This window comes from Pelophylax lessonae (genome assembly GCF_965119305.1).
Source record: "Pelophylax lessonae genome assembly, chromosome: 2".
Classification (NCBI taxonomy): Eukaryota; Metazoa; Chordata; class Amphibia; order Anura; family Ranidae; genus Pelophylax; species Pelophylax lessonae.
Window position 1 is genome coordinate 133,923,710 of NC_138769.1, and position 22,619 is coordinate 133,946,328.

At 41.9% G+C, this 22,619-nt stretch overlaps 1 protein-coding gene across 1 annotated transcript in view; it reads right to left on the bottom strand.

Annotated features, from left to right (window-relative positions):
• HIP1 (huntingtin interacting protein 1) overlaps positions 1-22,619 on the bottom strand; it is a 260,017-nt gene that overhangs the window by 57,911 nt on the left and 179,487 nt on the right. The window contains exons 12-17 of the mRNA XM_082244525.1: positions 16,521-16,618; positions 14,615-14,687; positions 12,087-12,270; positions 10,547-10,635; positions 6,843-6,959; positions 5,141-5,242 (exon numbers count right to left, since the gene is read on the bottom strand). Of these exons, the coding sequence (XP_082100651.1) occupies positions 5,141-5,242; positions 6,843-6,959; positions 10,547-10,635; positions 12,087-12,270; positions 14,615-14,687; positions 16,521-16,618 (663 nt within the window). The remainder of the gene's footprint in view (positions 1-5,140; positions 5,243-6,842; positions 6,960-10,546; positions 10,636-12,086; positions 12,271-14,614; positions 14,688-16,520; positions 16,619-22,619) is intronic.

Genomic DNA, 22,619 nt, shown 5'->3' on the forward strand with positions numbered 1-22,619 from the left:
GTGTCAAACTCAATTTCATTGCGGGCCGCATCAGCATTATGGTTGCTCTCAAAGGGCCAGTATTATCTGTAAGATTAGATTTCCAGAGCACCCCACGCCCCCTTACACCCTTACATGAGATGTCAAGAGCCCCCCCACCATCAAAAGTTAAGAGTCATCCAACCTTCCTTACATCACAATGCACCCCCTAACCTTGTGCTGCTGCCAGGAAGAAGATGAGGGTGGATTTCGGAGGAAGTGCAGGGTCTGGAGGAGAACCAGAGGAGGGCTGGAGTCAGCTTCCAGAGTCTGCTGAATGCTGAGACCAGGGGAGGGAGAGGCAAGGTGGTGTTGCGGCTACACAGAGAGGTGTAGGATCTGTAAGAGGAGTTCTGCCCTCCTCTCTGCTGTGGACTGCTGAGAAGGGGGCGGGGGATAGTGAGCAAAGACAAGCCTTTCTGCAGCTGCACAGAGGAGTGCAGGATTTGGCAAAGGAGTTCTGTCTTCTCTGCTACTACAGAGACAAGGTGGGGGCAGAGACAAGGGGGGCAGTGGGGTCCTGCAGCTGCAGGAGAGGTGCGAGGGCCACATGAAATGGCCTGGAGGGCCTTGTGTTTGACACCTGTGCTGTATAGTATCCTATAATATGAGATCAAAAAAATGAAAACTAGGTACAATACATAAGGGGAGGGAGACCAAAATGTAGCAAACTCTTAAAAAACATTCCTCTCTAGTCTCAGGAGTGAATTGCACTAACAAAACAAACTGAGGATTATATTGGTTCTAGCAGTGAAGGTTTATTTTCAAAAACAGAGGCAATAGATGAACTAACTTGTTTAAAGCAGTATTAAACCCAAAACAAAAAATGCATTATATTGCATTTTCAATTTTTTTTACATCCAATCATTAGTTGTGGTGGCTGCTTTTTTTTTTTACCAAAAATATGTATCAGAAAACCAATTGGCCTAATATTTAAAAAAAAATTGATTTTTACATTTTTTTTGGGGGGGGGATGTTATATAGCAGAATGTTAAAAATATTGTTTTTTTTTTTTTTTTCAGAATTGTCGCTCTGTTTTTTTTTTTTATAGCGCAAAAAAAAAAAAAAAAGATTGCAGAGGTGATCAAATACCACCAAAAGAAAGCTCTATTTGTGGGGAAAAACGGACATCAATTTTATTTGGGTACAGCGTTGCATGACCACGCGATTGTCCGTTAAAATAACGCAGTGCCGAATCGCAAAATATGGCCTGGTCATTAAGGGGGTAAATCCTTCCGGTCCAGGAGTGGTTAAAGAGAACTTTGAGGTATAGTTGTTGGACCAATAACTGATCTGTTTAATCAGTCTCCTCTAGCAGTTCCCCATGACTGGCAGACAGCTGATATTGTACCTATCCATTAGAACAGTAGCAAGGAGGAAGCTGGCAAGTATAAGTCAGTAAGTTTAACATCTGTAGTTGTAAAATGAATGACATCTCTCCTAAAAGGAGAAATCAATGATCATTGAAAAAAAAAACACACAACTTGTTGGACCCAGTGCAGCATGGCTTTACTGAGGGCAGATAATGTTAGATCACTTCAATGTTCACTATATTACAAAATATTTTGGCCCAAGCATTTAAAACAGTTCCACAAAATGATCTCAAAATAAAACTGTACAAACTAGGACTTAAAGTGGTTGTAAAGGCAGAAGTTTTTTTTTTTTTTTTACCTTAAAGCGTTCTATGCATTAAGTTAAAAAGCCTTCTGTGCTCATCAGCCCCCCTAATACTTACCTGAGTCCCATCTCGATCCAGCGATGTTACACAAGAGGCTCAGCTATCTGGGACTACTGCTGTCAATCAAAGTCAGTGAGCCAATGAGGAGAGAGAGAGGGGGGGGACGGGCCATGGCTCCCTGTCTGAATGGACACAGGGAGCTTTGGCTCGGCTCGGGTGCCCCCTAAGCAAGCTGCTTGCTTTTTGGGGCACTCGGAAGGAGGGAGGGGTCAGGAGTGCCGGCAAAGAACCAGAGATAAGGAGGATCTGGGCTGCTCTGTGCAAAACCACTGCACAGAGCAGGTAAGTATAACATGTTTGTTATTTTTAACAAAAAAAAAAAGAGACTTTAGAATCACTTCAACCTTTGGGTGCTTCTGTGGATATGCAGTTGTATGAAGGAGTGTAGCTGTTAATGGGGTTCATTCAGAACAGAAACCATTAACTAGTGGTGTACCACAAGGCTCTGTACAGGCAGTCCTTGGGATACAAACAAGATAGGATCTGTAGGTTTGTTCTTAAGTTTAATTTGTATGTGAGTCGGAAGGTACATTATTTTTAAGTGTAGCTCCAGCCCAAAAAAATAATTTTAAGTTTTTTGGATAGCATAGGGAAGGCTTAACACCCCTGTAACAATGGTTTTGCTGTCTGTACCACTGTCAGAAGATGTCACCTCACTTTCTGTCCCTCTGACAACTGAATTTTGAAAATTTTGGGTTGTTATAGAAACAAGGATTGGTGATAAAGCTTCAGTGGGAACACCTTTTCCCATGAGAACTCTTACAGGAGTGAATTTCCCTTCCTAGGGGTAGATTTCTCCTCACTTCCTGTTGTCTCCCTCCATTTGTAAGTAGGAGTCGTTTGTAAGTCAGATGTTTGTAACCCGGGGACTGTCTGTACTAGGTCCTGTTCTATTTCATTTCTTGGTAAGTGGAAAAATTGAAGGTTTGGTATTTTTGCTAATACACACAGGTGTGCAATAGGGGCCGGTGCATGCCCAGAAGCTGTTTAGCAGGGAATGCCGCGCCTGCACCAGAAGTGACGAGCGGGGCTGGTGCAGGGGCTGAACGTCATCGCTCCCAGCAGTCATCGCAAGCCAGAAGTGACGGCACGGGCCGCGGCCGCCGAGGGAAGAAGTGGAAGGAAGGTGAGTATATTTTCTTCAATATCAAGGTAAGTGAACAAAAAAAAATAAATTGGGAGCATCAATTTCTTTTTCAGGTGGCCCTTAGCAAGCGGATGGCCCAAAATCGATTTCTTCGATTTTGAGGCCGGAACTCCGCTTTAAGGAGCGAGATGGGAAGCTGTCCACTGCGTCCTTAACAACCGATGAGTCATTAGGGAAGCTCGCTGACAGCTGAATGTAAAAACTGTGTGAAGTCTCCCCCCCAATCCATAACAGGCCCTTCGGAACCTACACGAGTTTTTAACAATTCCTTTATCAAAAAAAAAAAAATGTCCCCTGGTGTAAATCCATCGTCAATCACGATTCCTGGCGTAATGCCAGACCCGCAAAAAAGAAAAGAAAAAAAAGCTCTGCCCGAGTCAAAGGCTCCCACCTCTTGCCTGCTCCACCGTGTCACAGTTCATAAATAGCTAAGAGGCAGGGCCACCTGGTGATGTCACCTGGTGGCACCGCCCCCCTGTGAAATCAGCGGTTCAGCATGCACTGGTCCATGATGGCAGAACCCCCCATGCCCCCAAAGCTCCCACCCCCCTGTGGAGGGCATGTGGCCTGGTATGGTTCCAGCCAGGCTACATGCTCGGATAAGGGTCTGGTACGGATTTGGGGGGAACCCATGACATTTTCTTTACTTTTTTTTAATTTTGGCATGGGATTCCCCTAAAAATCTATACCAGACCCAAAGGAATTGGGGGGGACCCAACGCCATTTTTCTTTGCAGATTTATTTATTGATGGCAATGCTTGTTTTTACATTCAGCTGTCAATGGGGAAGCACGCTGACAGCTGATGACTAATCGGCTGTTAAGGATGCAGTGACCAGCTTCCCGGCCCCCTCCTTAAAAAAACTGTTATACACAATGTGTTATTGAGAGTATAAAAAACGCAAAATGCAAACGCATCAACACAACACTTGCATTTATAGTGCAGATCCATTGAAGTATAACAAGCAAAACGCAATCTGCTGCGGGAAACACATAGATGTGAGCATGTACCATAGGAAACCCTGTTAAATAGACTGTAGTGCATTTCTGTAAACTGCAAAACACACAAAAAAATACATAGGTTTAAAACTAATCTTAGAAATTATTAGTATCGTTTCATCAAAACAGTAGTTGATGCTTGGATCTACTTACAAGTAAGCCAGTCAACAGTCACTGAATTTGGTGCCGGTTCACACTATAGCGTGTGCGGCGATTGCATGTAATATCGGAGCGCACTGCTCCTTCATTACATGAGATCGGATGTGCAGTGCAAATTCAGCCATACACTTTGTATGGCTAAATTCGCACTGCACCCGCACAAAAGTGGCACATGACCCTTTTTTTCAGCCGCATCAGGATCGGATCTCACAGTGGTTCACACTTGTGCGATCCGATCCTGTGCGAACTGTCAGATCGCACTGCGATATGCGATCAAACTGGGGGTGTCGTTAACATTTAATAGACACCCCCTGCGTATTGCATATGGCAGTGTGAACTGCCAGATGTGCGTTTGCGATGCGGGAACAGGCTGTGAATTCGCAGCCTTCCCGCATCGCACAAGTGTGACCCGGCACTTAAATATGCTCGGGATGCACTAAGACAAAAAACTTGAAAAACAAAAAACTGGAAAGCAACAAAAAATAAAAATAAATAAGGGGCAGACTCAGTTTGGTCTTTTTGTAGCATTACTCTTCTATGTTTCTATACCTTCCAGCACCTTTTTACACTCTCTATACAATTAAACAAACATGCACTGCAACAGAGAACAAAAATTCCCAACAGTGGGTTAGCAGACTCAGAAACTCAAGCAGAGAGAACTCATCAGTGAGGGTCACAAAAAGAAAGGACAACTGTTGGGTGGTTAACCCTATAGCATCTACCAAAAACTGATATGTATATGGAGGTTTCTTCTTTACCTCTTGCCAACTCACTATCAAATTAGAGAATCTCTGTGGCCAGCAAGGGACCCCCTATATCAGCGGTCTCCAAACTATGGCCCTCCAGGTGTTCAGGAACTACACTTCCCATCATCTGTGAATGTCAGAGTTTTACAATGCCTCATGGGATGTGTAGTTCCGCAACAACTGGAGGGCCGTAGTTTGAGGATCCCTGACCTTTATGAATCCCTTGCTCAAATACATAGGTCATGTGTAATCAATTCATTACAATGATTAGAACTAGTTACAAAAAGTAAGCCAAGCCATAATGTAAAACAGTAATTATAATTAAACCAGTATACCTGCTTGGAGGTTTGCATGCTGCTTTTCAGAAGCTGAATCTCCTGTTTACTGTTCTCGAATGCCCCTTGTAAGTCATCCATTTGTTGTATCTGCTCCTGTGCCTAGAAAAAAAAATACCCCGCCTTATTTACAAGACCTTTCCAAGATCATTCTTCAAACTGTAATCACATTGTTAAATGAAATGACCTTTTACATCTTTAACAAGGAGATTCCCTGCTCAACATTTTTGCTAAATTAATATAAAAAGACAACTATTTCATGCACAGGTCTGTGGAATATTTTTGTTTTGCAAATGAATTTAGGTCTCCTTTTTTTCGCCTCTGCATACATTTATTCTGGAAATGTAACACCCTATATTGTACTTCATTAGGTTTTAAGACTAATCTTCCAGTACACTTACTTCACTTGCTCATTTTCTGATCTGTTTGCAGACTACAGTGCTGTAGGTCAAGATAAATCAAAAAGGGTAAGGAAAAAAAACTAACACTTAAATGGGTATTTTATCTTCCAAGCATATTTATACATGGTTTCAAAGGATGGATTGACATCCATACATCCCTTATTGCGAAATGCATGTCCTTGGTATTTGCTTGGATGAAAAACAGAATATATTGGGGGGCTATTTTATCCAAAAAACTGCTAAATACACCTATATATACATAGTTAACGCAAAGGTCCTGTACTTTTAATATACAACATTTTTATTCCAGATTTCTTTTTTTAGGCTGGAAATCACCCTAACTTTTTTGTGTCTTTGAATAATCGGATATGAATGCCAGTGTGGGAATTACAAAAAGGGAAAGCTGAAAACACTGTTGTCTAGAAAACCCCTATGGAAATATGGAGGCCGTCGCTGTCCACTTTTTCTAAAAATATTTCCCTGGCTCTCATGTTGATTCAATAACTTAGCAATTTCGGAGTCACTGATCCGGAATAAGTATCCAGTCTAGCAGCCCTAACTTTCCTGATATACATGTTTATCCCAGCTCTGTGACTCAAAGTATTGAAGCCACTGGATTAGAATAACAGCCAGGAAACAAGCCAGGGGTACATCACTACTGAGTATAGCTGAATGAGAGGTATAAAACATCAATTTATTCAACCATAATAGAATGGATAGCTATAAACAATGCTGCTTTACCATACAAAAAAAGCATGAAATTTGCCAAGACAAATCAGAGGCTCATGATGTTGCTCCCATGATGCACCTGTTGAGAACCATGTCTTACCTCTCTGGATGATTTCTCACTAAACCCACTTCCCTCTTCTCTTGCAATATGCCATAAAATCAACTCCAAATACAGTATATCAATTTTAGTTATTACCTTTTTAAGAATTGTTTTATGTAAATTATATTAGATAATCAACAGTTACATCCACACACATGCAAATGTTGAGCTATCGCAGACCAGAAGTTTATTATATTAATATATTAGACACTGCTGTGTAATGGTCTATTGTTACAGGATTGTGTGCTGTATATCTTTTATATGCCTTTTTACTACATGTTTTCTAAATAAAGGTCAGATAGGGAACTTAAAAAATTGGCAACAAAGGTTTAAAACCTATTATTAAAATGTGGAACAATAAGACCACTACAGTCTAAAAATTACAATACAGCTTTACAGTGTTCACATTTTTGCACATCTTATTGATTTATAATGGTGATACAATAGTGTGAGAAAAGAAGATGTAACTCACCTTCCTCTGCGTGTGCTCATTAACACGCTGATATGAAACCTCCAGCTCTTTCTTGGAGCGTTCCACATCCCCCAGAGCTTCTCGAGCCAAAGTCATCTGTTTTGTGACTTCTGCATTCTGACAGAGAAAACACAGATATTATTACCTTTTCCAAACAAACACCCACCTTTTATGTTAATATGTGTGGCAATAGTGCTAGCATGAAAACATGTTTGGCTACAGTAGCATGTCAGATTAATAAGTTAGTGTAGGGCACAATGATAAATTATGGTAACATAGAATGGCCAATGAGGTTTAAGCTCTTTAAACGGAAAAGTAGGTTCAAAGCTCTTTTTGGCCCTACTATTTGAATGGGTCACAGGAGTGCAGTTCATTCTGCACTCCAGTGATCTGTATTCAGCTGACAGCGGGCTAAAGTCTGCTGTTGGCTGACATCACTCAGCTGGTCCAGACTCTGGAAAGAGACCCCGACTTTAATGTCAGGATCCACCCATATGCCCGATTGGCAGCTGGCTCAGCCTCTCAGCGTGCCACTGAGAGTCTGAGTCAGCCACTCCCGCCTCCTCCACAACCCTGTGCTCCAGTAAATGCTGGAGGGGCAGAGCAGAGAGCCAATGACTGCCACTCACCAGCTCTCTGCTCACTGAAGACCAAGAACTGAGAGATCAGCGGTCTTTGATTGGTCAGTTCTAGGTCTTAGAGGCAGCAGGGGCAGATGCAACATCTGACTGATGCTGCATCCACCTAGGTGAGGAGTGTGATTTTGGTTTTTTTAATCCCACACTTAATGAAGGTAGGTCAGTAAAAGATGGACAAGCAAATTAGAGTTTGAATGTTGTGAGACTATTTATAATTTCATTGCACATTTGAGAATGTATAGCATCACATACTAAAGGAAACCTGTACTGAAAGAATAGGTAGGCTGTCATTGATGACCCTTTCTTCTGAAAATGCTGGATGCCTGTCAAGTTGATCCTATAGAGGGGGTCTCCAAGCTTTCTAAACAAAGGATCAGTTTATTGTCCTTCAGACTTTAGGAGGACTGGACTGTGGCCAGCGGGAGTGGAAATTTCTCTTTTGTTCATTGACGGACACAGATCCTTATTTTGACCATTGAGTTATACTATCCCCTACAGGAGTAGGACACTAGGCAGGAAAAAGCTTGACTTTTCCTATGGGGCAGTCCCAGGGAGTATACTCCCACTCTCAGCAATAGGCACTCAGTTTTTTTCTGCCTAGTCAGGAGAGAGTCCAGACTGCTGATTAATGTACTGGAACTCCGAGCGATCAGTCTTTGCCAGGATCATTGGACAATTCGTCATTAGGGGTGTCGGGAACAAATTCAATCAGACAATGCCACAGCCATGGTCTATTTTATACACCAAGGGGGCACAAGAAGTGTCCTGGCGGCTTGGGAAGTAGTCAGCATTCTAAGGTGGCTAGACCGATTTGTTCCAGCTCTCTCTGCTGTATACATTCCAAGGAAGGTACAGAGGTTTGTGGCACGGTCTTGGGATCCTCTGACCGATGCCACAGACGCATTAGTGGCTCCTTGGAGTCAGTGCCGTCTGATTTACGCCTTCCTCCTCTCAAACTTCTGCCAAGACTCCTGTGCAGGATCAAGGCAGAAGGGATTCCGGTCATTCTAGTGGCTCCAGACTGGCCTCGCCGGTCTTAATACGCCGATCCGTTACAGCTGGTCGCTGATTCTCCTTGGAGACTTCTTCTCAAGGAAGATCTGTTGTCCCAAGGGCCAATCTTCTATCCTGCTCTACAGTTGCTCGCTTTAATGGCTTGGCTGTTGAAAGCCAGGTGCTGTAGGAAGGAGGTTTGTCTGAATTGGTGATTCCTACTCTGTTAAAGGCTAGAAAATCTACCTCTAGGAAGGTCCACAATTGTACTTGGAAGACATATATTATGTGGGGTGAGTCTCTTGGGGTTCTCCCTCACTCCTTTTCAGTGGCTTGGATCTTGGCTTTCCTCCAAAGGGGGGTTGAGCAGCGCCTGGCCAGGTTTAAGCCTTGGCGGTTTTTCTATCAATGTCCATTGGCCACACATTCCTTGGTGCGTACCTTTATCCAGTTTGACACTTGGCTCCTTCAGTGTGGTCTCAGTTGCTGCCGTGGGACCCTAATTTGGTTGTCAGTTATCCAGAAACCTCCCTTCGGAAATATTCGGGAGGTTCCCCTGCTTACTTTGTCCCAGAAGGTGGCCTTTTTTAGTGGCTATTACTGCTGCTGGGTGTCGCAGCTGGCAACATTGTCTTGTCGTTCCCCTTACCTGGTGGTTCACAAAGATAAGGTGGTTCATCGTTCCTTCCAAAGGTCGTCTCTGATTTCCATTTGAATGAAGGCACTGTGTTGCCTTTCCTATGTCCCAGACCTAAACATCCTAAAGAAATTGCCTTGCATTCCCTGTATATGATTCGGTCAATCAGGGTGTACCTGGAAGCTATGGAGTCTTTTAGGAAGTCAGACTCACTATTTGTACTCATGGATTGGACCTCGGAAAGGGTTGGCCGCTTCTGCTGTGACAATTTCCAGATGAATTAGACAGTCAGTGATTAAGGCCTATTCAATTAGGGGTCAGGTTCCTCCCTTCCCTGTAAAGGCGCAGTCTACTCGGGCGCTTAGTGCCTTCTGGGCCTTCCATCATCAGGTGTCAGTGATGCAGGTTTGCAAGGCGGCCATCTGGTCGTCTGTGCACACTTTCACAAAGTTTTTTTTAAGGTGGATGTGTTGGCATCTGCGGATGCTTCTTTTGGCCGCAAGTTTTTTGCAGGCTGCTGTTTAGAGGACCTGGTCCTCTTTGAGGGTGTATTGTTTTTTTCGGTGAGCTCCAGTTGTTTATGTTTGAGCTCCATGTTACCTGGTTGGCTACGGTTTAGCCTTGCTGTTCCCACCCCTCATGTTTGACACTACTTTGGGATGTCCCAATGGTCAAGATAAGGAGCTGTGTCTGTCAATGAATGAAAGAGAAAATGGGATTTTTAACTTATCGTAAAATCCATTTCTCTGATGTTCGTTGATGGACACAGCACCCACTCTGTGGAGTTGGCTTTCTTCTGACACTGCTTGTAACAAAACTGAGTGCCTATAGCTGAGAGTGGGAGTATACTCCCTGGGACTTTCCTATAGGCGTAGTCAAGCTTTTTCCTGCCTAGTGTCTTTCTCCTGTAAGGGGCAGTATAACCCAATGGTCAAGATAAGTAGCTGTGTCCATCAATGAACATCAGAGAATAGATTTTACGATAAGTCAAAAATCCTATTTTTCCTGACATCAGTATGAGTAAACTTTGCCATATTTGGTATTGGGGGGGAAGAATAGCCCCCATCAGTGGTATCATTAGGAGGAATAGTGGCCCATTACTGGCGCCAGTGGGAGAAAGGGTGCCCTGTTGTTGGTAATGGATGGCAGAATAGTGTCTCTTATCAGAGGGAGGAATAGTGCCCCAAGGGCAGGATAAAGGCAAGCAAAGGGCAACATCTGGCCCTCGGGCTGCAGTTTGGAGACCCCCTATGGCTTAGAGTCCTTCCTTAATAACTTACCATGAACAAATATTCAGATTAAAAGTTCTGACATTGTTCTATCTTTCTAAACTGCATGCTCGATTCGGATTAGTACCTATGAATATATTTAACTCAAAGACAGAATTATATTGGCCTTTAGAAAGTTCTATTGTGTCAGTGGAGAGAATCAGTCACCTTTCTGAGAAGGTCTGCATGACTCTGCACCAGTTCTGCATACTTCTCCTTCAGCTTAGTATATCTTTGCTCATTAGCTATGGATTTTCCTAAAATAGAAAATGAAAAGTGGGTAAAAGCTGCCGTGTCTTCAGGACTGGAAGTGAGAATAAGCCAACAAATAATAAAACAGAAAGCAACAAAAACCACCAATTAGTAAAACATATGGCAATAAAAATTGGTAGTATTTTCTCTACAGAACTCGACACATGTAAAAAACAGAATCTGAATGTATGAATGAAGACCATCAAACTGGGCTCTAGAAGCTGGGCCTGAGTCTGTACTGTTTTTGTTGCCTTTCTTATCCTAAATGCAGTATGTTTTCCATGATTTTCATATATTATGGGCTCTTATTGTGTTGCTAATTGTAAGCCTTGGTTCACACTACAGCGATCCGACTTAGGGGGCGACCTGTGAAGTCGCGTACACCGCGACTTCGGCACGACTTGCACGGACTTCATAAAATTAATGTCTATGCAAGTCGCTCCAGGTCGCCCCGAAGTAGTACAGGACCCTTTCTCTAAGTCGGAGCGACTTGTGTCGCTCCTATTAGAATGGCTCCTGTACTACACAATGGGAGCGTGACGGACCGCGACTTGTCAGGCTGACAAGTCGCGGTCCAAGTCGGATCAGTGTGAATGCGGTCTACCAGTGTCTGTGTTTGGTAACAATGACAAAACTTTTCAATAAAAGCATATCTGACTTAAAAAAAAAAAATAAAAAAAAAAAAAAATGGTAACATAAGACAGTAGAGCAGCTGTCATAATAAGACTGTACAACTGTAGTGACCAAAGCAGGCTGAATTCTGTTCTATATGGACGGATTTAATCTAAAGTATAGTAGAACAACATGTAAATGTTAAAAATCTTAAAATGCAAAAGTGATTTAAAATGTAATTTCCACCAAAGCTAATCTTTTAGATGTTGATAGATACTAGAGCGGTAGACAAGCTTATGGTTTCCTACATTTTTCCTGGAGTCTGATGGCAAGATCTCCAAGTTCCCAAGTCTGCACACCTTGCTGGGGGCCATTATTATCCCAATTTCCCTGATAGATTGTTATCTTGTTTGCATAATTCAGGAATGATAACACCCCAAGAAACGGAAAGGAAAATCTAAGCATCTGATGTGGGCAGGACCAGAGTCAGGCACATTTGCAGGGTGATCCCACAGCTAAAGTCTTTAGTAAAAAATACAAGTCAGAGGATCGCTCAGCCCACATGTCTCTACCTAAAACCGGAGCATGACTTTTTGGTGAACTGACCCTTTAATAGATCCCATACATTGTAATATAACCATCTACTTTTAAACTAGAAAGATGGCAAATAAGAAAGAGAGTAGAGCAACCCAAACATTTATTTTAGTTTGTCCATTTTGCCAAACCCCTCCTTATTTACTTTCTAATTTTACATTTGTACTTATGTTCAAATTAATTTACATCAAAATATAGATTGTGTATCCTTTTTTAATAAAATTTGTACAGAAAAAAAACAACTCCTTACTCTCTATCTCTGTAAGACTCTTCTGGGCTTTCTCTGTATCTTGTTTCATCCTCTTTAAATCCTCCAGTTCTGTTCGCAGAAAATCATTTTCATCCACTGCCTGTTCCCTCAGGTGTTTCTGCTCCGCTAACTCTGCCTCTAGCTCTTGGATGCGCCCCTTTAGATGAACAACCAACCGATGACTCTGAAATACATAAACCTCATTAAATACTACTAGAGAATGTTCCTTTGCATCCTCAATGGCAGCATTACATCTAGGTTTAATCTAGGTCTCACTTCTAGGATAGGACAATCATTTTGTCAATAAAACAGTTAGAGGTAGCAATTAGTAGCAGTGTGTGTCATTATATGCTCTTAATATTATCCTGTCTGCATGATAAGACAACCTGCTGGATGAAGAAGGGGTGGGCCCACTAATACATGAGGCCTCTGCAGAGATGGGACACAGATCTGGAGTTTTTCAAAGGGACAAATTATTGAGGTGGCATCTTGACATGATGTCACTATGAGTTTTTACATTTTCAAACCAAACAAGATAACTCAAGAACATGTGCTCTACCCCAGACCTGGGAAGCCAATATAAAGGAGCAAGCAGCCAAAATATTAAAGCGTCTAATGGAAAGGGAGCCCTGGCATTTTTCAAAGCATCTTGAACAGTTTGAGCAGTCAGAATCAGAATGTCAGAACAGTGTCAAATATAGATTGAAAAGGTGGGACCATGCTTCCTAAATTGTCACAAGATTTACAGAAGATTCTCAATAAGTCAAACCTAACCCACCAAGAATGATTGTAGTTAATCTTAGATACCAGGGGAAATCAAAGAGCAGTTAGGTCTGTCTCTGTATATAACAGGTCATGGTAATTTAGGGAATTCATTTTTGGGCACTCCACAGACTGATTTGGTGAGGACAAGAGCAAATGCCATAGCTATAATAAGCTTTGCTCCACCTACCAGGACAATGTTCTGACATACCCGAATGCAATGTCGGTCACAGGTGATTGCCAGCTTGCATACATATTTCCTGAAATATCCATGATTCAGAAGGTAAATCACCAAGAGCAGGAAAGATCAGCGGTGGCCATCATCACATACTGTCCCAAAAGAGTCTGGTTCTTTCAACTACTCCAAATGTTTAGGGAAAGTTTTGAATCCTAACGAAAATTAGAGACCAAATTACATTGGGCGAAGTTATGTGTCCAGATGTACACAAGTTATTACTTACAATTTTGTAGAATGATTGGTCCATAATGAAGAAATTGGTCTTTTAGAACTTGTGATTGAGGACTTAATGCAGTCAAGTTCCTCTACTAAATCTTCTGGAACACCTTCTTAAGCTGAGGCTCTAATAGGCTTTAAAAAAGGGTGGGCTCAGGGCACAGAGCACTGCTCCCTAAACCCACCCAGTTGTGTGACAATAGTGAATGAATATTTGCTATTATCACATTGATTCTCCTCCCAGCTAATCAGGGAGCGGGTCCTGAGACCCGTTTCCCGATTGGCCGATAGGAGAGACCATGCTATTGGCCAAGGAGGAGGAAGAAGGAAGAGACGCAGCAGCTGGAGGAAGCCACCGCCGCCGCTGCCTGCCCTCCACGTCAGTCCAGGTGATTGAGCTGGCAACGGGGGGGGGGGGGGGGTTGGTATGGTGTGCGAGCTGGTGTGGTGTGTCTGACGCCCACCCCCCCCCGCCCCAGCCCCCCCCCCAGGCCCATGGAGCACCAGCCGCCACTGGTATAAACCCAGTGCTGTCACAAACAAAAAAACTATTAGAGAAACGTATACAATCCTATAATATTACTCTTAATGACTCGAGAAATTGTTACATTGTTATTTCTACTACCAGTGCAATAAAAATATATCTAGATCAAAATAAAAATTATATAAATTGGGAAATTGATTTCAATCTAATAAAAAGACAATTACCAGTAAATCTTATATATGACGCCAACAAGTGAATAATTAAAAAAGTCCTTCAAAGTGTTGATCTTGTCTTTATATAAGCACCAGTAGTGAAAATAGAGTGCTGTGCCCTCACTCATCAACTTGCCATAAATACAGCGCCTGTGAGGGGATTAGTAGTCCTCAAAATGATCCATCCATCTCAATTTGAGGACTGTTAATCCCTTCACAGGTGTTGTATTTAAGACAAGTTGGTGAGGGCACAGGAGGAGGGGAGCACAGAACTTCATAACTACTGGCACCCATATAAAGACAAGAACTGCACTTTGATCACTTGTTGGCACCATATACAAGTTGCACTGTTATTTGTCTTTTTATTAGATTGAAATATATTTCCCAATATCTATAATTTTGATTTAAATATATTTTTATTGCACTGGTGTTAAAAATAAATACCTCGGGACATTGAGAGTAAAATTATAAGATTGTATACGTTTTTTTTATTTGTTTTTTTTTTGTTTGTGATAGCGCTGGGTTTACCACAACATTTACATTATCTAAGACCATGTACAATACTGTCATTCTCTATTTTTCAAAGTTTTTTAAACTTGAGAGATTGAAATCTTACCTCTGCTTTGAAGTTTCCCAGTTCATCTCTTAGAATGGCAATTTCTTTATACAGTTGCTCTATCAGCCGATCTCTGTGACAAGAATGTAACAGAAAGAGAAAGCAACAGTTGTTTGAGGACATCAACATTCTATTTTGCTTTTATGAAGCAAACACAAAATCAAAGCCTACATTACATTAGGCATGTTATTAAATACCCACACCAAGTAGAGTATTCATTTTATCCCCCCGGTATTAGTATATATTGTATATTATCTTGCCCTTGGGGATTTGATTAAAACTCCCATCAAACCATACCTGAACCAGACCAAAAACTCTACTTGGACTAAACAAAGTCTAAATCCTACTAGCCCTTGGGAAAATATGCAGCAAAATCCCTGGTGGTCAACACACAACATATTGAATGTGTTTACCTTTAGGATTAACTACAGGTAGACAATTAAAGGCACATATTGTGACAAAAACAGTGGCAAAAGAAATGTAGATGTGGTAGATAGCAATTGGCATAGAACAGGTATCTACTTGACTGGTCCAATTGAGGACAGGTATGTTTGGGCCAGAAATGGAAGAGCCTACACAGGGTTGAGGCAGCATATCAGAGGGCCACAATGACTGTGTGTTCAGGTCTGATTGTGCCTGAACAGATAGGGGTTTGTGCAAATTAGAGGTCTGACTGGAAAACTGTCAAGAGAAACTGCTCGTGACTAAAATAGCCAGGGAGATTAACTTAGTATAGCAGAGCTGCTGAATTAATAAGCTTAAAGAGGACCAGACAGTGAATTGTCTGGCAGTGTGTCTGTTATGGAGTGGCCAGACAGCAAGAGTCTTGGCAAAGAAGCTGAACTGTGAGTGTTCATTAGTTCACTAAATATAAACCGTATATACAGTGTAGGAAACTTCTGCATTGTTAGTCCATTCAATTTCTACTCCATAGCAATTTGACATCTCAGTGAATGGACAGGCTCCTTGAAATGTTCTGTTTGATGCCGATCACTACAAAATGTGGTCATCTTACAGAGCTGCCTGGGAGCCTCAAAATCTAGAGCACATATGTCAAACACAAGGCCCAAGGGCGGAATGTGGCCCTCGCACCCAGGGGGAGGGGTGGAAGTGAGATGTGGACAGCCTGTGAAAGCGCTGAACCCTGTACACTGTGCATAGCATGCCACCCCCCCCCCTAAATTCTGCACTCTGTTTGTAGCGCACTCAACACTGCACTTTGTGCGAGGTGCACCCCTAAACTCTGCACTCTGCTCTGCATAGAGCACCCCTGAAACTTCCCTCTTTACAAAGCACACCCCTGAACCCAGAGTTCAGAGGTCTCTAAAATCTGCACTATGTATGTAGCGTACCCCTGAAACTGAACTCTATACATAGCGCATCCCTGAACTCTGCACATAATGCATTCCTAGTATTTATTGCCCCTTTAGGATCGTCCCACTTTTACTGCAATTTGGCCACACCCACCGTTCCATGCAGTTCGGCAGGAGGTTGAGTTCCTGCACCTATTCTCTGAGAGAAAAAAAGGCCTGGATAAATGTGTAGTTTTATAGATACAACCGTCCCTTTGAGGACAACCATGATGCTGATATGGCCCACAATGAAATTGAGTTTGACACCCCTGATCTAGTGTGTTCTAAAATGCAAATAATAACTTTATTTCCTGGAACCCATCTCATTATGAGTGACTACAAGATAAGGCAGACAAAATGGGGCAGGTCCGGGCTCAACCTCAGGGCCCGAACAAAATTCCCATAGGGTGACATGAGTTTTGATGCTCCTCAACCTCTCTGCAAGATAATCTAAAGATCATCTTTATGATAATGTGAAAATCAGAAATTCAGTACAGTATTCAGAACAGCCATGTGTTTTAAGATTAGCCATATATACATGTGTTAAAACATACTTGTCATCCCTGGTCATGCCATTTTGGCCGCTGAAATTAAATGGGTCATTGCTGAAGGAGCTGCCAAAGATATCATCAAACCTATTCTCAGGCATACCCTAAAAGGCAAACAGAAAAACGGATGTAGTGTATGACAATCAAAATGTTAAATGCTTACTGTATCAAGATAAATATAAGTAATATCTATTGTAATATTTATGTTTAAGTTATACTGTAGGGTTACAATTTTTAAGTTATATATGACCATTACATTCTGCAGCATCTTTTAAAATGGTATACTGGAAACACACATACACTGGTATATAAATATAAAAAATAGTAGTATAAATAAAAAAAATGACGATGACCCTGCACACTAAAGTGACCCTTTTATTGTCCCACGCAGGTGCTGGTGAGAGCAAAAGTAAAGTGGCCCTTTTTGCTTTGTGCTGCATGGGCAAAAGAAAGAAAAATTAAAAGAAAAATAATTTCAAATTTTTAAATGGAAAAGTTAACTTTATACAGTATCTATAAAAATAAATCAGAAGTTAGGAATAGTTAAAACTTTTTGTGTTTTATATGCATGATACTGCACTTCCAAAGTATAATGTCATATGTAATTATGCCCTTTGTCTGCTTTTTTTACCCTATTTAGGGCATCCAGAACTTTTACACAGTAGTTACTGCAAGTTCTCTTTATCTGAGCCACTCCCTACTTATGCATTAAGCGGAGTTCCACCCTAAAAACAATTTTCCACGTCCGCTAGCTTAGATGAAACTGAAGAAGATTTGGATAAATAAAACATTTTTTTTGTTTCACTTACCTTGTTTTTAATGAAAATATACTTACCTTCCTTCCTCTTCCTCCCTCTGCGGATATGGCGCACGGCGTCACTTCCTCCTTGCATTGACTCCTGGGAGATGAGCGTCATCGATCCCAGGAGTCAATGGGCCTGCACCAGCCCTGCTCGTCACTTCCGATTCAGGCGCGTCATTCCTTGCTGAACAGCTTCTGGGCATACCGAGAAGCTGTGCAGGGTTGACACGCCTGCACCGGAAGTGGCAAGCAGGGCCGGTGCAGGGCATTCATGGACTCCGACGTCACCGAAGAGGACACCAAAGAGGACACTCTGGCTTCAGCTGCCCACATCTGAGATGGCAGCGCTGGACAAGACATTTTCAAGGTAAGTATTTCTTCTAAAAGGTAAGCGAAACAGGGGACAGTTCAGAGGCTATCGTTGCTTAAATGCACTAGCCCTGACTGCCCCAGGGGTATTTTTAGGTTAAAAATGTTTTTGCCGGAACTCCGCTTTAACTATGTTTTGATGGAGCAGGGTACACTTAAGACATCGCTGAAACTGATATTTACTAACCAACTACCAGGACCTACGGCACATGCTTGTTTTGGTGTAGGAGGTTTAGCCATTACTTTCTAGAGAGTATTAGGGGGCAAATCCAGGGGTGCTACATAGCAAAGCACACAGTGGAACTGGAATAATGCATTTCCCTTTAATATACCAATGGATGGGTACAAAAAAATATATATTTTTATTAGTAAAAAGAAGGCATGGGCTCAGTTGAAGGATCAACACCACATTCCCAATATTTATGGAGAAAAAAAGTAAATAGGGAAGTGGTACTTTAAAGGTGTTGAAACCCTCCCACAGAATAATTACCAATACACAAACTTTTTTTTTTTATTATTCTTTATTACAAAATTAGTTAAAAATAGTATTGGGGGTGAATGTACCCCTAAAAACATGAAAAGCTTCCACAACCAATATTCCAAACAAATTACCCCTATAGAGGCCCCTCCCTATAGACATAATAATGAGATATATTTTGATATTTGACAGATAATTGTGATGATACATCAAAATGTCACACAAGGGAAGGATAAATCATGCCAATGCATGTGACCTTGTCCGCTTCTTCAGGGGCTTAAGGGGTGCGGTTAAAAAAGATTTCTAGGAAGAAAAGGAAAAACATACATAACATACATCCAATATACATAATATACATATACTTGGTCATGTTTGCTGTTTGCTAAAAATTGTACATATTTAGCTATAATAACTTACAATGAGTATAAAGCAGAATTTGTCTCAGGAGAATCCAGTAAGCACACTATTAATCTTTCCCAATGCAGCCAAGTGCAAGATAGGTATATGATGGTATCCGACAAACAATGGGTGTATGACACAGACTGTGTGACCAGGGCGCCACAGACACAATCCATCAAAAGGGGGAAAGGGAATGGCATCTTATGTTTTGTTTTCAAATCCCCAAAAAAAGATGTAGAAAGCACTATCATAAAATTCCTAATGAGACACTGCATATAAAGAAACATAGGACCAAAACCCCATCTACAGAGACACACTTTGCCTGTCTATATCTTGTAGTGCATTGCGGATTCAAGGTGAAAGCAGGTGACTACATATAAAATACAAAGATCTGGAATGACATAGCTCTATTTTCAAGACCCATAAGAGTACTGTATTAAATCATTCAAAAGCCAAAAATAACAAGAAAATAATAGAACAAAAATTACAGAGAAACGCAGGCTTAATTGATATTATACCAGCACCAGGATATGCCTCCATATGGTCTCCCATTCAAGTGTACATACAACCTGTTTAAATAAGGGTGAATTTGTGCCAAAAAAGCCCCCTTTCAGCGATGTCACCCCAAAATTCCACAGAGTGGATCAATGTGCTGCTGAGCATGCACGAAGAACCTGCGAATGCTCCGTAATGGCGGGACAAGTGGCTAAAGCTGTCCATCGCCCATCCATCCTCACCACCAGTCCCACCCCTACCAAACCAAATACCCTGTGTGGAGGAGGGAGGGGAAGGAGGAAAAAAGGAGGGTGACAGGACGCAATAGCACAGCCCCGTCCCGCCACGAGCCCCTATACCAGACATAGTTCAAAAATAAACTGATATGACCTAGCTATCCCCAATGCTGCCATCTTGTGGACAAAATTCATATGACACATACAGAGCACAAATCATATCAAACAGGTAAAGTGAATTAAAATAATACTGCCGTACTATAGAGAAGTGTACTATATAGAATGCTGTTGCAAGGACTTCTATATAGAAAAAAACAAGGAGAACCTATTGCGAACATATCCAAGATGATGTGTATGAAATCAAAAATGGGCAAATGGTTTCAGTCAATAGCCGTCATATTGACCTTTATCACAATTTTAATATGAATTACAGTATTTCACAAATGTGAGTATACCCCTCACATTTTTGTAAATATTTTATTATATCTTTTCATGTGACAACACTGAAAAAAATGATACTTTGCTACAATGTAAAGTAGTGAGTGTACAGCTTGTATAACAGTGTAAACTTGCTGTCCCCTCAAAATAACTAAACACACAGCCATTAATGTCTAAACCACTGGCAACAAAAAAGTGAGTACACCCCTAAGTGAAAATGTCCAAATTGAGCTCAATTAGCCATTTTCCCTCCCAGCGTCATGTGACTCGTTGGTGTTACAGGGTCTCAGGTGTGAATGGGGAGCAGGTGTGTTCAATTTGCTGAAGACAAACAGACTAAGGACATGGATTACTGAAACCATGTCCTGTGTTCTGATGAGACCAAGATAAACTTATTTGGTTCAGATGGTGTCAAGCGTGTGTGGTGGCAACCAGGTAAGGAGTACAAAGACAAGTGTGTCTCTCCTACAGTCAAGCATTGTGGTGGGAGTGTCATGGTCTCGGGCTGCATCACTGGGCACTGGGGAGCTACAGTTCATTGAGAGAACCATAAATGCCAACATGCACTGTGACATACTGAAGCAGAGCATGATCCCCTCACTTTGGAGACTGGGCCACAATGCAGTATTCCAACATGATAACGACCCCAAACATACATCCAAGACAACCACTGCCTTGCTAAAGAAGCTGAGGGTAAGTGTGATAGAATGAATAAGCATGTCTCCAGACCTAAAACCTATTAAAAATCTGTGGGGCATCCTCAAATGGAAGGTGGAGGAGCGCAAGGTCTCTAACATCCACCAGCTCCATGATGTCATTATGGAGGAGTGGAAGAGGAATCCAGTGGCAACCTGTGAAGCTCTGGTGAACTCCATGCCTAAGAGGGTTAAGGCAGTGCTGGAAAATAATGGTGGCCACACAAAATATTGACACTTTGGGCCAAATTTGGACATTGTCACCTATGGGTTTACTCACTTTTGTTGCCAGCGGTTTAGACATTAATGGCTGTGTGTTGAGTTATTTTTAGGGGGCAGCAAATTTTGCACTGTTATACAAGCTGTACACTCACTACTTTACATTGTAGCAAAGTGGCACTCTTGTGCCTTGTCTTTCTCAGCCATTGCTAACAGCTCTATCTGTGGAGCAGCCTAGTAGGGGGGGGGGGGGGGTTATTCTGTAAGTTTGCCCAGCCGAGGTATGACCTGCTCTAGCTACTATCACACAACTATGTTTTTTGTCACAGTACCACAGGGAACATTCTACAACATTCATTCCTATCTAGCTATCTAACATGACTGAAGTCCCTGTGATATCATGGAACGTTAGAGGTATATGCTCCTCTCCTAAACACATGATGATATTCACTGTAACGGAACCTCAGACCCACACTGTACTTGTGGTCGTCTGTCAGTATACGGCTTCCTTGCAGTCATGAACATAGATATCAAATCCCAGCCGCTGTCATACAAAACTAGCCTGACACTTAGCTTGTATACTGGAAACAACTAACTCCTTTATTAAAAAAGAAACAGGCTTTTATACACTTGAGAAGCATGACAGTCACTACATGAACAATGACCTGAATATTTACATAAAGCATCACATAATGGTGAGATAACGAGGTACAACTAACTCATGGCTAATCCCATCTAGACAAGGTTATCACTCACATGCTAATTAGCTCAGCGTACTTAAGTCAGCCTGGAAGCCCAGACTGCCGGCACAAAAGGTAAAACAAGATATAATATACATTATTATAGTGTAAATACTGAGAACCCACCGTAAACAATAGGTGAGCAAATCAGCATGATTTACAATCCGTGCAAGACAGGTGTTTGGGCTGATGACATGCATCTGTTACAAGTCTGACCAACTGAAGCAGTTCAAACCATCAATTTATCTGTCACATAGTTTTTTCACTGTCAGTGACGGTGCGAACTGTCACATTCACCTTCCTTAAAAAATTCAACCCTGCCATTTTTTGCTTTCAGGAAACTCATTTGACTGCAGATACCCAAAGCTGCCTAAAGTATTCTTGGATGGGATGAGCATATCACTCCATTCACACCTCATACTCTAGAGGGGTGAGTCTTTTGGTATACGGCTCAGTAGACTTTCAGGAATAGAAAAAAGAACTTATGGTACCCTGTCCAGAATTGATTTGGCACTGGGTAACTCGGTCACGCTCCCATCCACTTCTGAGGTTTTGTATAAACCCTGCAGTGTATTGGACCATTGGCATATAGCGATACGCCTTATAGTGTCCCCACTCTCCAAATTGTCCAAGGCACCCTGGAAATTTAACATCTTTTAGTTGAAATTATTTTCCTCTAATAAAGAGACGGAGCGGAACATGCGTGAGTTCTTTACTAACCAAGACTATGCTGATTCCACTCTCACCCAGTGTGAGGCATTAAAGGTTTACCTGAGGGGACTTCTTATTGCAGAAATTACCAAAGTAAAAGACACTCGTTGGGGAGAAGCTGGAGCCTAAGGTGCCTGTACTGGAGATGCAGTATGAGCAGGACCCCACTGACTTTGCTAGGGAGGCTTGGCAGTCTGCTCAGTCCACTTATGAGCATCTGCTGTCCTCCTCGGCGGAGAAAAATAGTTTTTTTTTCCAAATTGGCGATTTTTTTAGGGAAGGAGAGAGCAAGGGTCGTTTGCTGGCTAGGATTGCCAACTCTCAGCAATGCTCCCCTGCTATTGGTGCAATTAAAGCTAGGATGAGCCATCTTGTTCACTCCCCGGATCAAGTTTTACAGGAACTAGTGGGCTTTTATGAAACGTTATATCTTCCTACCACCAAGTATACTCCTGTAGAATTATAAGATTATTTAAACAGTATTACATTTCCACAGCTTTCTGCCATTCATAGGAGGGTACTA